The sequence below is a fragment of the Erigeron canadensis genome, chromosome 3 (assembly GCF_010389155.1).
Source record: "Erigeron canadensis isolate Cc75 chromosome 3, C_canadensis_v1, whole genome shotgun sequence".
Classification (NCBI taxonomy): domain Eukaryota; kingdom Viridiplantae; phylum Streptophyta; class Magnoliopsida; order Asterales; family Asteraceae; genus Erigeron; species Erigeron canadensis.
In genome coordinates this window covers 41,600,156-41,616,740 of record NC_057763.1, presented here as the reverse complement: position 1 = coordinate 41,616,740, position 16,585 = coordinate 41,600,156, and the positions used below count along the sequence as shown (strand labels likewise).

The 16,585-nt window shown below is 35.2% G+C and overlaps 1 protein-coding gene and 2 pseudogenes across 1 annotated transcript; 2 read left to right on the top strand and 1 right to left on the bottom strand.

The window, feature by feature from the left end:
• Positions 1-1,261: 1,261 nt before the first annotated feature.
• Positions 1,262-3,572, top strand: LOC122591336 (RING-H2 finger protein ATL7-like). Its single transcript, XM_043763599.1, has 3 exons — positions 1,262-2,011; positions 2,822-2,919; positions 3,053-3,572. The coding sequence occupies exons 1-3, from the start codon at positions 1,853-1,855 to the stop codon at positions 3,354-3,356; spliced, it is 561 nt and encodes a 186-aa protein (XP_043619534.1). The 5' UTR covers positions 1,262-1,852; the 3' UTR covers positions 3,357-3,572.
• Positions 3,573-3,906: 334 nt separating this feature from the next.
• On the top strand, positions 3,907-7,961 carry LOC122592152 (annotated as a pseudogene).
• Positions 7,962-11,273: 3,312 nt separating this feature from the next.
• LOC122593378 lies at positions 11,274-15,538 on the bottom strand (annotated as a pseudogene).
• Positions 15,539-16,585: the final 1,047 nt, after the last annotated feature.

Genomic DNA, 16,585 nt, shown 5'->3' with positions numbered 1-16,585 from the left:
GGCACTTGCAAATTTGTCACTATCTAATTAATTTCAATATAGACGATACCTCCAAAATAAGTTAATTAAAGTAGGTTTTGGTCTATTTGGTGGTCCTATTTGTATGGAATCCCAAATGACAAAGTTATTACTAGTATAAGATAAAGATGATATGTTAAAAATCTCATTTTAATATAATCGGTCTTGTCAGTCTACATGAACATTGACTATCAATCGTTTGTAGGTGAGATTAATGACTTAATGAAATCTTGCAAGTAATTAAGCTACCTAAAGACATTTTCATATTGGTAATTTGTATGTGTACAACTATGCACACTTCACATGAACGTGTTCATTACTCATTTAACAAGATGATATTATTGAGGGCATAAATAAAATAATCGAACTTCAAGGACTCAATGTAGATGAACTAGAAACTCAAGGGAGTTTAACATATTGGGAAACAACCCGGGAGCATCAACATAAAGTTAGAGAATCAAAGAATGATCACTAAAAAGTCTCCATCTTTGCCTCACCAAGAGCTAATATTTTCTTTTCTCAAGTAAAAATAGTACGAGTACTATTATTAAACGATTTTAAGTATATTTTAATTTAATTATTAGTAATTCTTACGGAGAATACTTTATAATATTGATTCAATAGATTACATACATGTACAATAAAACATTACACTTGATATTAGAAACGATGATATCATTATTTTATTTATTTATTTATTTTTTAATGATCTGGATCATTTGGGATCTAGTTTACGTTGTTTTAACCGGGTCCGCGCTAGGGAGCCCCCTCACCCTCATTATCATTACTATTTATATTTATTTCGGATGATAATATTTGTATTATAAGGATTAATAAATTTAACGCAGGTTACAAATGAAATAACAGATTATATATATATATATGAGCAGGTTATTTAGAGTCCAACTTATTTAGAGTTAAAAGGGGTCTATATAACTTACACATGTGTAAGTCGTGGTGGAGGTAGTCGCCGTCGCCGGAAAATCATGATGGTGATCAGAGATGATGGTGACAGTGGTAGTAGGTGGTTAGGATTTGAGTAGACGAAAGAAAATCAATGGCCCATAGTTGGTACTGGTATTGTATAATCCAATAATTGTATTGTAGATTGGAAATCCAGGCAACACTTTAAAATATGTGGGTCCTATCCTGTAACTATTGAAGTGGACCCACATTAGATACAAAGTCCAAGGAGCAAGCCAAGAAGAAAATGGTCTCAAATTTCATCTCTTCTTATTGTCATCCATCTATCTATCCATCAATGGCCCTCACACTCTTTAACTTTGAGTCCACCCAAAGAGAAGTGGATTCCATTTATTGGCCAATATTTTTTTCTGTAAATTTCATCATATTGGAGTGAATCTTGATCTGGGGTTTGGTCAATTCTCAGTCTTTCTGTTACCTTTTGTTGAATTTTTCATAAAGTCCCTTTCTTGGTTTGTTTCTTGAAATCTTGTATAACACACTTATAATGTTATATTCTTGATTTTATAGCTATTCTTGTAAGTTAAACAGGTTCATAATGTTGTTTCTTGTGTCTTTTCAATAGGAGTTGTTTTTCATAATCTTGATTAAAGATTGTGCTAATTGTTAATCTTGGATCTTAATCTTAATTTGTTTCTTAATGGTCATACTCTGTAGCTAGGGTTCTAAGTTTAGTTTTATAACCTTTTTATTATGGAAATTGTGCTCATTGTTAAGCTGGGTTTTTTATCTTGAAGTTTAGCTTGTAATTAGGATTTGGTTAGCTCTTTGTGCTCATAGATAATCCGGGTCTTGAATTTTTCTAGTCATTTTTTATATACTTTTTGTAGGAAAATAAATTAGACATTAGATGTTTAGCAAAAGTACGAATTTGGTTACGACAGTTATAGGCTTTGCAATGAGTGCCACTTTCATTGTATTTGTCTGTGCTAGACTGGTTTGCGGGCGGTTTCGTCGATACGAATCACGCCAATTGTTTGAGATTGACTCAAGGGTTGACCTTGAGAGGGTATGTTTTCAATCCTTTAAAACTTTATGCTTTACAATTTTTCATGTGTATGTCAAATGTCAATACATGATTGCCAACAACCTTTGCATATATGTAGCATATAAGGTATTGCTTGAACTAAATGGTTTCTTGCTTTAGTTTTGAAGTGATTATTGAAGTTTGACGTTTGGTAAATAGGATAGAGCACACACTGAAGAAGGATAATACGATTAGAATGTATAAAATTACCCTTTGTGCGGCTTGATCTAGTCATACAGACTCAAGGATACGTTATGCTTGTATTTTAAGCATATGATGTTCGATGCTAGATATATACTTTGTGTGTTCCATTGTAGAAGTCGGAACATGTTATAACGTCTATGTGAAGTCAATAGCTGTTTTTGTGCATATACTTCCTTTGTGTTAGAAGTTTAATGCCACATTTTAGTGGAGCACATAGTTGGCAGAGTATTTAACAATCGTTTAATAACATACCATTCAAGAAGATGATATACTGTAATATCCAAATACTGTGGATAACAGATAACAGTACATAGTATAGGCAAATATGTAATGTACAAATATTAGGAGTGAAATGTTTTGTAGATTTATCTTTACAAATATTTATGTTTGCAGTTCTATTCGTTTGTACAACAGATGCTGCCCGAGTCAAGTTTGATGTTACATAGTTGTTGCAATAGAGTAACCATATTATAAATTGAAATTCGGCATGGTTTCCATAGATATATTTTTGGTTTTTGATGTAATTATGATATTATCTCCGCATTTCACTGATGATTACATTCTAATTGTCTTAAAACACAATTACAGCAAGAGCATAGGGTCGTAGGCCTTGAGCCAGCCATGGTTGCAGCCATTCCCACAATGAAGTTTGACCGTGAAGCCTTTGCTTCCATGGAGGATGCTCAGTAAGTTTATCCCCCGCCCCACCTTCTCTCTCACACCCACATACACGCTCCCAGGGGCTGACTTGCATCTTTATTCCGTACCCTGGAGCTCCGCAATTAGAATTCTTACTTGACTTCTACTGAAAAACCGCAGGTGCACGATATGCTTAGGTGAGTATCAAGAGAAAGAAGTACTAAGAATCATGCCGAAATGTGGGCATAGCTTTCATCTTTCTTGCATAGATTTGTGGCTAAGAAAGCAATCGACTTGTCCTGTGTGTCGTCTCTCTGTTATTGCCCCAAGCAGCCCCGAGATTTCAAGGGAGATATCGATGGAGCTGTCTCGTCAGTGGCTCCTACCACACACTGGTCAAGGAAGTAGTCAAAGTCAAAGTGAAAATCGAGCAGCTTCAGCTGCAGGAAATGTAGTAGAAGCAGGAACAGAAGCAGAAAGATGACAGATAGTGAAAAAGCTGAAATATTTAGGCTTGTCTATCCTTCTTGAATGCTTGGAGGGTGTACAAGATTTAAGAGTGTTGTATAAATGTATGGATTGCCTTTGGTTCTGTATTGGTTTTCTTTATTTATATCTGTCGAATTTAACACAGAATACATTAGTGGAAGCCTGTAATCAGTATTTCTGAAAATTCAAAGTCATTGATGGTTTTCTACTAGCTTATATTGTTTGGAGTTGTGATTTTGGCCTCAAAAGGCTATCTTTTATATTTATTTTAAGTAAATCATCAGAAGTCCATCAAAAATATAAAAACATAAGTAAATAAATCATACAGATAACATCTTTGATTAATTGTATTTAACAACAAAAAATACAAGTAAATAAATCATACAAATATAAAAGTGACCACTTTTTTTTTTTTTCTAAAAAAAACAATAAAATTTTGATGACCCATATCATGTTTGACTAGTTTAATTCGTTGTTTCCATCCCCACTTTCAAACCCTAAAAAGATTGGATCTTTATTAACTGGGTTGGATTATTTTTGATGGGTTTTGTAAATTCGGATAAGATGTTGAATGTTTGGGTGTTTTCTTGTTGCTTTATGTGTTTTGTTATGGCTTATAGTGGGGTGTTTGCTAATGTCGTTTTGATGGGAAATATTCTTAGTTTATCTTTTGATGATATTGAAGCTAATTTTGGTGAGTTTTGATATCTATTTATTGTTTGAACTATTTGTGTTATGATCTATAGCTATGTATGTATATGACTATTTAGGGTGTTTGGAAATTGGAAGGATAATCAATTTAGGGTTTTCTTTTTGGTGATTTTGGTTTTACGATTATTTAGGATAAACGTTTGAGGTTTCCCTTATCCGGGGAGGGCGAGCTTTTGACTTAGTTGTATGTCGAGTATCGATATGACTCTTTCCGAATCTTTCCTTAGCCAACTGCTCACTGTTTAGGATCAAAGTAATAACAAAAATCATAAGTGGAGTTATTGTAAGAAGTTTTGATGAGTTTGATAGATAAAAACTTGATTGTATCAAGAATAAAATTAAGAACTCTTAGCCAAGTTGCATTAGTTGGTTAGCTCACCATATAAGGCTCTGAGCTTTGGCCTACAGCAGTCCGACATTGGCGGATTGTGGTTTATAAAAATTCAACCTTTTTGAAAATTAGCTAGCTATTGCTAACTTTAAGCATTATTTGTTAATATGTTTCTGCTCTGATGAATAGTATGAATGCTAAATCAAAGCTTATATTTTTGTGTTGTAATTTGTTGTAATTTTTGTAGCTCCACCTATGAAAAGTTCTGGGGAATGTGGAACATTGTTTTTAGCAGAGCCACTGGATGGTTGTTGTTACATATCAAATGAGAGAACACAACCCAAAAGACTAGCCTAATGGGTGAGAGAACCCATTTGGTATATAAACCCCACATTGGTTTCCCTTACAACCGATGTGGGACAAGTCTCATACCTTGCAATGGTTTTAATCCGTAACAATCGTTCCCCCTTAGAGACCGACGTCCTCGTTGGTCACGGCTATGTTGGGCACTGTTGGCACCTTTTTCTTTTTGGGTCCAAACCACCACTCTATAGGCCACCACTCCGAGCTGGCTCTGATACCATTGTTACATACCAAATGAGAGAACACAACCCAAAAGACTAGCCTAATGGGTGAGAGAGCCCATTTGGTATATAAACTCCACATTGGTTTCCCATACAACCGATGTGGGACAAGTTTCATACCTTGCAATGGTTTCGATCCGTAACAGTTGTGGACCTTTGAAAAATAATTCGATTGAAGATAGGGTGAACCCACTTTTTGTATTAATGATTAGAGGGGGATGTAGTTTTGAGAATAAAGTTCGAAGAGCACAATCTGCTGGATACAAGGCTGAAGGCTGCCATCGTTTATAACAACGATGATAGCGATCTAGTTGCAAGTATGTCCTTTTCTCTATCTGCTTTTACATTACTATCACACATAACATGTTAGTTCTATGTAGTTACATGTAGCCGTATGGACATTTTGATGGTTTTTTGCATCTGCATTGTTAGAGACACGCACAATGTTTTTCAAAAACACATTATCAACTACTTGTGCGTCTATGTGGGTGTTTTAGGTCTGCTTTACAAATCGAGTGCTGGTGTCAAGGACTCAATGTGTACGTCTCAGTTTATTTTTGGCAAAGTAGATGAAGTGATTACTGATCTTGTATCGTTTTCAATTAATTTGCATGGCTCAACAATTTATATAATTCATCTTTTGAGTCTGAGGAGTTAATTAAAACATTCAAATTTCAAACTTATATATTCAGTAGTGATTGAGATATATCTCTGTTTTTGTAACATTCTTTTCCACCTCACTTTTATGTTCCATTTTGATCATTTGCTTGATATGACTATATTGAAAAAACACAATTGCAAGGAAGAAAAAACACAAGTGTCCATTGAGCACCTTTTTTATTTAATTTTTAACCTAATATGTTCTTTTGTCTATATAGAAACTGATGCCATTTCATTGTAGATGGATTATGAATTTACCCACTTGTTAGTCTTTATAGGTATCAGTTTAGAACAACAGACTTGGTACTTAACATGGTCATGCGAGGGTTAACAGAAAAATTTGCTCTAAATTTTATGTGTATTTTATGTTTTAATTAAGGTGATGTATCAAATCTACTTAATAAAATATTTTCCTTGCTCAGCCTTAGAGGTAAGACTTAAGAGGTGGCCACTTCTAACAGGTCAAAGGTGTAAATTGTACAGATGGTTAAAAAAAGGGGGCGTGTTCAAAGTTATCCGCAATGTAATTTTAGTTTATAGTCTATAAGGATCACTCTCCTTACAATATCAAATAATGAGTTATTCAAATAATATAAATTTTGCAGTTATATATGAAACAAGTTATATGTACATAAAATTTTTTGAAGTTTCTAGTTCTATACAAAATAAATACGAGTAATTAAGTTTTGGATTCAAACCGAAGCTATGTCAACAAGTTGCATGTTTTGACCTGCACCTGCTCTGACCCTCCCATTTTGATACCTCTAAGAGCATTACTCTGTAAAATTGGTACAACATACAGTGATTTGTATTTACTTGACATACAAACCTTTAATCTAGGCTTCTTAAAATTGAAGTGGCAGGAAATACAGCCGGTATAGTGATACATGCTGTATTTGTTTCAAAAGCATCTGGTTTAAAGCTTAGCAAATACGTTGGTGTAACTTCAATGGAGTTGTGGATTATTCCAAGTTATGAAAACTCAGCATGGTCAATTATGGCCATATCTTTCATTTCATTGCTGGCTATGTCTGCGGTTTTGGCAACATGTTTCCATGTCCGTAGGCATCGTATCAGACGAGAGCGCCCGCAAGCTTCTCGTGTTCGGGAATTCCACGGGATGAGTAGTCGGTTAGTTAAAGCCATGCCAAGCCTAATATTTACAGCAGTTTTGGAAGATAATTGTACTTCAGCTACATGTGCTATATGTCTTGAGGATTATAGTGTCGGGGATAAGCTCTGAATTCTGCCATGCCACCACAGTAAGTATTCAATATCATCTTGTTTCTAATCAGTGAAAGCTAGTACCATACATATGTTTATAGCACTTATTTTGCTCTTATTTATGACAACTTCTGAGGACCATAACTTGTAACCAGCAAGTTTTGATGCTCACATGTTGTAATAGATTGAAGGGCAAGGGAATAAAACTATTTAACCAAGGTAGTGATATGTAGGTGTTTAGGCACGTGATACAAGCATTTCAAAATAGGTTGGTGGATTGACCCGTCAACTCTTTCTTTTAAATATGATCAGAAAAGCCTATTATTAAATTATCAGTCAGATTGTTTGAGTAAAGCAATATGTAAACATATGTTGGTTGACTTTCCAAGCATATGAATGGGTCCATTTGGATCTTTCATCCAAACAGGCTGAAAGTCATCCAACATTTATTTTCAATGCATGAAGTTTCCTAATTGTTTTAGTGTTAAAAAATTGGATTGTATGTAATAGAGTTCTTGCAACTATAATCTGACCAGACCTATTTCAAGTTTTTAACCAAACCTGTTTTGACCCCTTGCCCTTCTGTCCATCCTGCATTCATTTCATTTGCGGTTTGTTACATTTTTTTTAATGTTGGATTTGTACAGAATTTCACAGAATTTGTGTGGATGCTTGGCTGACTTCCTGGAGAACATTTTGTCCTGTATGCAAACGCGATACAAGGACTGCCACGGGTGAGCCACCAGCCTCAGAGCGGACACCATTACTTTCATCCAACCCAGCTTCAATGGCTTCGTCAACTATATTATCTTCTGCATATTCATCATCTTACGCATCATCGAGAGCAATCCAAATAGGTCAAACATCGCGTACAAATTCTAACATTCATTCTGTATCCAGTACACCTTACAATCTCCATTCCCTACAAAGCCATAATCAATCCCCTTATATTACTCCATCAAGAAGCTCATTAGACATTAGAAACCTTGCATCTTCTTCTAATAGATCTCGTGCGCCTCATTTCATATCTTCAAACTATATTTTATTTATAAAAACTAAGATATTTGACACGCTTCGCGGCGTCGTTTAATTTTTTTAAATAAAGGCATCATATTTTACCTATAGTATGTGTTACAGAAACGCATTCAAACTTTAAGAAGTTCACCAAATTGAAAGTAGCAAATGCGAGTTTAGTTTTTTTACCTTATCTTTCTCTGTCATTGTATGTCTTTCTGTCGTGTCAAGTCTATTAGGAGCTGGTGATGTTTGTGTTGCTGATGGAATTACTGTATTTGCTTGACTTGAGTGCCTGTTTGTGTCAGTTAATCTCTTTACAATGGTTCATAGTCTATTAGTTATGCTTTCTTGTTGAGCTTCAATATGGAATATCACAGACCTTCCTTTATATGATCGGAGATCAAAACATTGAATCCCAATCACTGCAGTTGCTGGCTCGTGGTTTATTATGACCTGAAATTCTCTAGTGTTGTCTTCAATCGTGGAAGAAATTGACTTCGTTAGTTGACTTTGTTAACAGTGTCTTAGATGGTCAAACGATCTGTGTAGTTAAGAACTTCAGGAAGCGATTATAAATAAAGGGCAGGTTTTAAAATCATAAATCTATTTAGACACCTAGATTGAAACCAAAAATATATATATTTATGTTGAGAAGACTCAACCAAAATGTCATGGGCTCCTATACAGATTGGGTATATCTTTAAATGAAACCATGAAATACCTCTATTTCGTCAAGGGACGATGGAGTAACAACTCTAACCCCTTTCTGTTTTAAAAAGAGGATAAGCGTCTCTAGAATAGCTTTTGGACCCATTATATGGGAATGCTCTTGCTCATAACTCTTTATCTAGTGAATAAACACAATTCTTGCACACAATAGGATGCAATTCAGAAGGAGGCTTAAGGTTTCTGCAAGTAAAGAGTAATAACAAAGATAAGACAATAGCCTGGTGATGACACGAACAAATTAAATAGCTTATAAAGGGGGAAACAGATGTAGCATTACAAACATTTAAGTAGTTACGAACTTTATATAGGCAGGTCAAGAGTTTCGAAGATGACTAAGCAAGGCTGAGACTTGAGGTTCAGTTGCTGTAATATTACCTATACTCATTACACAATTTGTGCATAATAACACAATACTAGTTGCATTTGGAAAACAATAATGATGCAAATTACTCGATCGTAGTAAAGATGCTGCACACACTCAATTTGTGGAGATTTCACTTGGGTGATTCCTCTCCACTGTAGTCTTCATCTAATACTCCTTGTCTTTATATCGTTTCTAACATATAGAATATTGTATAATAAAAGAAAATTTTTTTTACCCATTTAACTCGATACTGTTTGTTTAAGAAGATTACCAATATGTACTTTATATGTTCCAAGGTAAGGAATACCCAGTTACAGTACTGTAAAATATAAATAAATTGACCACAGCATCATTCATTAGTTGAAATTGACAAATCAAATTCTCTAAAATGGGAGTTCTTCGTTTATGATAAAGTTACTGAATAAATTAATAATTAAACCTGGGGATTTTTATTAACTGAATAAACTCCTCTTTTACTACAAAAAAAATCAATGAATATGAAAGTAACATTAAACCAGAAATAACAATAATAATTGAAGTAAAATAACAAAGAGGGAAAGAAATTTTCAAGAAAAAAAATGGGGGTCAAAACATCAAGCAATAGATTGTGGTTTGTGTATCATTACATGATTTTTGGAAGACATGATCAGAATTGATTTTATGCGGGTGATATGTTGGGGAAATTCGTGAATAACGAACAGATAACCGGATATAATCAAACTCTGAAAGGCATGTAATCACTTTCAGATTGAATCAATTTGGCGGTTCACCCAAACTATTCAATCGGATACAATTCAGAGAATTAAGTACGTTCTGTGTGTTTATTATTTGAGAGAAAAAAACCAGAAAGAAGGAAGAAAAGAATGATCAGAAAGTTTGTTACGGGTTGTATAAATCCACCAGAAGGCAGTTATTTGCAAGGTTTCGAAATTGCCATTTTTAGTCCCTCAAGCCCCTTGGACCCCACCCAAACTACAGCTCGACCCCAGCCAGGGGCTCTGCCCCTTGGACCCCGCTCCCAGGGGCGCTGCCCCCGGACCCCGTTTCGCTCCTAAGGTCATAATACATTCAAATAGGCGTGCACTCCGCACCACCAATCCTATATGATGTATTATTATGACAATACTGATCAAACAAGTTAACCCAATTACACTAAAATATCCAACATGATATATGTTGGATAGAATCAACTGCCAGACGGTTATACAAATTCAATTTCAGATTCAGTGGCCTACATACAAAAACCGTCACTTAGGATGTGTAGTACATAAAATCCCAATCTCCTTAATTTCCTCATTCTACAATCTAGACATATACATATATATACATATATATATCACATAAATTAAAGGATTGTGTGTATCTTCATTTTTAGAATCAAATGACTTGGGTTGGTGAAAATTGATCATGAGACGTACTAGGCAGTAGAAAAACGACACAATTAAAGCTAGTATGTGTCTTCGGTTACATTTTGTTGTTACTACTATCTTGAAATAATTCACTCTATCTCAAGTGTATTCGCTTGTTATATATGTGCAGTGTTTTATTGAAAATTTTTGGACAACTTGTTGAAAATATAAGTCACGAGAGTCATATCTAGGACGACTAGACGATGGGGAATCCATTTGGGGCGTTAGTTTCAGGCGTAGGACATATCTTCGGAAGTATATTTGGTCATCCACTCGATTTTCTTTCCGGCAAGTCTTGCAGGTATACAATCATCCTATGCAATGATCAATCTTGTAGTTATATAATTTAGTACTCTAAGTTCGTATATATACATGTGTTATTATAGAATGCCTACTGATTTGTTATTGTTTTCGATACTCATGGGATTTGGGATGTTACATTGAAAATTTCTGCATTGAACATCTTATTAAGTTTTTTGCTGTTTCTTTTTTGTTCTATATGGGTAAGTCTGCTGGCTACTTCAATTTCAGTTCCATTAAATGCCATCAAAATCTGTGAACCAAATGCGACTAATTATCCATCTCACCTGACTAGCCCATTTTGTATCTGTATTAAGCACATAACTTTTATGATTAAGGGACGAGAAGTTGTTTGTGGGTTGGTCTGTTTCAACCTAAACCAGTTATCCATCATGCCTGACTAGCCCATGTTGCCTGACTAACTATTTATCTTGTTACTAACAACTTTGTATTCTTTTGCAGTTCTAGTGTTGTTGTATATTATATACAAATTAGGGGTATTCCACTGCATTTTCAAAGTTATATTCAGAATGATCTGGACTTGCTTTATGACCATTTTCTTATTCTGGGAGAATGTGTCATATGCTGTTTAACATCCTGCTTAACACAAGCCTTAGAAACAGACGACGCAGGAGAGATATGGCGATGGCAGACATGATGAGTAATAGTGGTGACCGGGAGGATCTAGACATAGAAGCAAGTGTATCTTACGATAGAGAACCCCATAACCGCAAAAGGAGGTTTTGGTCAAGAAAAGACCGTAAACGAGATCATATGAGAAAATCTTTAAGGCCAAAGAACCATCGCGCACATGTAGGTATTGACGGCGGCGATTCAGTTTATGTCACGAAAAGGAAACATATCAAGCATGATGATGTTCGAGTTATGCGGTCATCAAATCACAAGAGAGCAAAACACCTGCAGAAGAAGTCTTGATTAACCTAGCTTTGTATACTAATAGCAGTTCTCATTAGCCAGATCCCCTTACTAAAATTGCTATGCATATCCATATGTAGCATCTCTATGACTATATACTTTTTTCTCCTTTCTGAATATATTAACATGGGCTCTCAGATGGAACCATTGACCCATGTGGTTCATCTGGCCCAAGATTTTGACGTTTTCTTGCAAAATCCTTGGCACGATGTTCTTTTTTTAGCATAAGTCGTTGTATATCATCTTGTTTTTCCAGCAATTGCCTTAAATTCATAGCGAAGTTATTCATTGCTTTGGAGACTCGTTCTTGTGAAAAGCTTTTGATTTCCTGCTGCCAATCGTTGCAAATGATGAAAATTGGAGGAGCTCCTAACCAACCCGGGGAATAAGGAACCTCACCATCAATAGTCATCTCGGGTTCATGATCAATGCATTGTAGTAACCACCCATTTAAGGAATCCACGTACGATTTCTGAGCATTAATCCAGCTATTAAAATGCTGGGCCCAAGTTAGAAGTCCTGTTTCGAGCTCAAACGTGGTTCTCAAGCTTGAATCTCTTTCAATGTTGGTGTTTGCCCTTAAAGTCCGGCTTCTGCTCTCCATGATGGCTTCAAACTGCTTTCGGTGACATTTCACAATTGATTGCCACATTCTTATCAGTCTGTAGAGAGCACAATTAGAAATAAAGTCATTTAATTTGTAAATGAGGGTCTAACGCAGTTATAATAAAGGCAGGGTCTAATTTTAACAGTTTGAGGCACAAATTCAGTCTCAAATCTGAAATAGCAATAGCATATCAAAATTTTGAAATCTGCATATCAAAATCTTAAAATCTAAGATACAGACAAATAGAGAAACCCAATAAGGAGGTACAAATTTAATTTTTGGGAGAAACACGAAATCATACCCGTAGTTCAGCTCACTGACTTGTGGCTGAAGTTCCATGTCCCTCACTTTGTGTATCTCGCTAGATATGGCATCAATAGTTTTGATTGATAAATTAAGTTAAGTCATCAAGTTTTTTATAGAAGCCTGTGCAGCTTCGATCTTGCTAGTTTATGCCCCAGATTTATCCAACTGAGTCAACCTCTTGTACATTTTTTCATACATCACTCTTATCCTCTCTTCATCCTAAAACCAGACCAACCACCTGACGTATCAATTCCAAATTGGTAAAATGAAGTCTGTAACATAACTACTAAATACAGAACCGTGGTCATAGTGACCCAGTATGTTTCTTTTTGTAACATACAGAAATAATCAAATGTATATGTATAACTATTCACTATTACGTTGATTATGATGTCTTACCTTTACTTCCTTGTATAACTTCTTTTCCCACATATGTAGCTTCTCCAAAGTAGAAGAAAGTTTAACAGACCTATCTTCTGGGACATCATCCACCTTATAGGATCCTGCTAACTTTATAACTTGAGATCTGGAGCTGGCAGATTGTATGGGGTGGTATGAAGATGTCGAGGAAGACGCCGCCGGATAGAAAGTCTTGGATAATACGACTACAAAATGACAATTATAATTAATCTGTGATACATTTGAAAACCATAAAGCAAATATCTACAGCATCACATGATGGGAAGTACATACAGCACAAGAAAATACAGGATCACATATTTTGTGATAATAGCTATTTCACATGAATAAAAGTTGTCGATACAAATTATCTAACTTACAACAGTTTATTAGATCATGAAGATTAAAAGTCCATTCTTACAATGAGAAGAAATGATTGGAGATCATGCAAGGAACCTATGAGAATTAAACTGTTTATATTAAATGGAAGGCCTGAAACAAACTAAACATTGTGCAAATTGTATCATATATCATGTAGCTTATTAAAAAACATTTTCAAGATACATACTTTTCTGTGAAACAAAAGGTATAGAAACAAATGCAGCAAAAACATGATTAAGAAATATAACTAAGACTAGGAAAATAGTAATAGTAATAGTCAATTATTAGTAGTAACAGTAAAGCCTTGGATGTACTACATATAATGGTGATATTTATAAATGATCTTTACCCTTAAGAACAGCAAACCTTGATTGGTATGGCAACTTCCCAGCTTCAAGCATCAAGGCGACCTCTTTCCCGTAACTAAACGCAGTCTCAAACTCATCCTTGATTTCATTAACTACTTCATGAAGATCCCGAGAACCATGAGCAGATAATGTAGTTAAACTACTTAGCATAGAGGATTCATTCTCTGGTGTTGACCCCTCATCTATATCAAAACTTCCCCCTTTTTTACCCTTACAACCCTCATCCATGCTACGTAAAACAACCGTCTCAGGGCTATGTTTGTCTAATTCAGTGTTAACCGAATGTGCCCCTTCATTATTTTCTGATGGTACTGAAGTATAATTACCTTCACTATGTGATGTCTTTGCATTACTTTCGCTTTTCCCAGGCGGCATTCTTCTAGAACTACCCTCAGTACTACTGGAAGGCTCCCTCCATGAACTGCCTTCACTATCTTCTTTTCGTTCACCTAAACTTCTCGTTGTACTAGATGTGTGCCCCTTCACAGCATCTTCATAATGAGACTCGGTTTCTGTTTCTTCTTCCAAATCAGGAATTCCCTCCCGCCTCCTCACTATACTGGAATCGGGACTACTACCCACTGACTCCTCATACCCATATTTAAACCCGTATTCATTATCATACGCGTCAAAAAAGTTGAGATAATCAGATTCCATTGGTGGAGGAGGTGGTGGAGGACTTTTGGGTTTCTTAGGTTCTTGGGGAGCAGGTGGCATGGGTCCCCCACCATAAGAAAACCCATACCCATATGCACTTCCATATGGATCATAATGTGAAGGATCAACCCATTGAGATGTTTCCTGAAATCCCCTTGTTTCCCCGGGTTGAATCACAGTACGGCTAGCTGGGGCAGATTTTTTCATATAATTAACATACTGATTTGAATATGAAGTTAAACCCGGGTTCCCATTATATCCATTGTAAGAATCGAAATTCTCTTGATACGTACCCTAAGGAGGTTGATATTGCGACGCGGATGGGTTAATCATATACGGGTCATCCCCACCCCCACCCCAACCAGTTTGGTTTAATCCCCAAGGAGGCTGATATGGCAGTACAGACGGATTCACCCCATAAGGTTGATACAGCAATTGTCCTCTGCAATTTAGAAATGGGTCACTCCAATTAGCCTGCTCAGGTCCTCTATAAACCGGTATCTCTCTATTAATCAAATACGGGTCATTCATATCCATCTCATTATACTCACGCGGCCTGTTATACGACGAAAATCCCTGTGGCTTATGTTCAATTCCACCATCATGCTCATGCTCATGCTAATCATCATCATCATGTATATGAATATGACCATTGCCATGACCATGAAAATCTGAACTCAATTCAGAATCAGACCCAGAACCCTGATGACCATGACCCCTATCATGAACATGAGAAATCGAGATCGAGCCCGACCCATTATGCTTAGCATTCTTATGATTCTTACTACTACTTTTACCTAAATCAGATGGCAATGTAAGTACAGGTGATGAAGCTGATGATGACAATGAAGGGGAAGGTATAACAAGCTGTTCATCTACAAATTTTGAAAGTGCATAACCTATATCTTTAAGTGAATGAAAATAAGCTAAATGTGAATTCGATAAATCATACCGATAATCAGCTGCATTCTTTATCAGTCTTTTTCTTTCTCTACACCTTATTACCAATGGCAGATCATCAACTTTTGAAGCTCTGCACCCCATTTATCCAAACACGCACACACACACAAAAATATCATCAAAACCCTAATCCAAACCCTAATTCTAATTTCTGTATCTATATATATAGCTGTATATATACTGAAATTATATTGTGGGTATGTAAATTCATGCTAAAAAGATCAGATCTGTAACATAAAGTTCAAAACTTGTAATGGGTAATGTGTATATATATATATATATATATGGGAAAAAGGAATATAAGGTTGTCCGATACCTAAGCTTAGGTGTGGAATCCCTCACATACTAATATTTTATTATTTCTTGTTTAATGAATAAATGCATGGCCCCCGTGATTTTTATGGATTAAAAAAACAATATGTGAGTGTTCCACACCTAAGCTTAGATACCCGACAGCCTTATATTCTCATCCCCATATATATATATATATATATATATATAGGTATTGGGTATTGTAAAACAAATATTATGGTAAAACAAATAAGGTAAGATCTTAACCCTTAGATCATGGTTAAATTGATGCACGAAGAATCACAAAACAATTGATGTGCGATGATTTTTATGATGCACGGTGGTTATCGCTGTAGAAAAACCTATTGTTTTATTTGTTTTACATTAATGCTTGTTTTATTTTACCTAAAACCTATATATATATATATATATGAGTTTTGTTAATGACCGCCCTTAGAGCTGTCTTAATTTGATGCATTAAAATTTGTACTTTGGCTTTCGAAAATTCAGGGGGCGGTTATTGATATATAAAGTACTACTCTTTATGCATGTAATAAGCTGTTAATGACAACCCTTAGGGCTGTCATTATCATTTTCCTATATATATATATATATATATATATATATATATAGGGGAACAATCAAATAAGAACACACGGGTGAGAACACTTAAAAACTACATTTTGATGCATTAAAAGTCCATAAAACCAACATGGTGTATAAATAATTATCATTATTTAAGAGTTTAACAACACATTGGTCTATCAAAATCGAGAAAATTAAGTTTTTTGTTTTGTGCATCCATCTTGGATGCATATTCATCAAAATGATGCATCCAACAAAAAACGTGATTTATTCAATTTTGACGGATTAATGTCTTGTTAAACACTTAAACAATGACAATTAGTTATGCACTATACGAGTATTATTTAATACAATATATTTATTATATACTATTTAAATGGGATTAAAATAATAAGATATTGAGAT

Bases quoted from the DNA above. Each gene is read 5' to 3' on its own strand.
- LOC122591336 (XM_043763599.1), top strand. From the start codon at position 1,853: ATGTTTAGCAAAAGTACGAATTTGGTTACGACAGTTATAGGCTTTGCA. The intron at 2,012-2,821 runs GTATGTTTTCAA...ACACAATTACAG, and splicing joins CAAGGGTTGACCTTGAGAGG to CAAGAGCATAGGGTCGTAGG. The intron at 2,920-3,052 runs GTAAGTTTATCC...GAAAAACCGCAG, and splicing joins GCTTCCATGGAGGATGCTCA to GTGCACGATATGCTTAGGTG.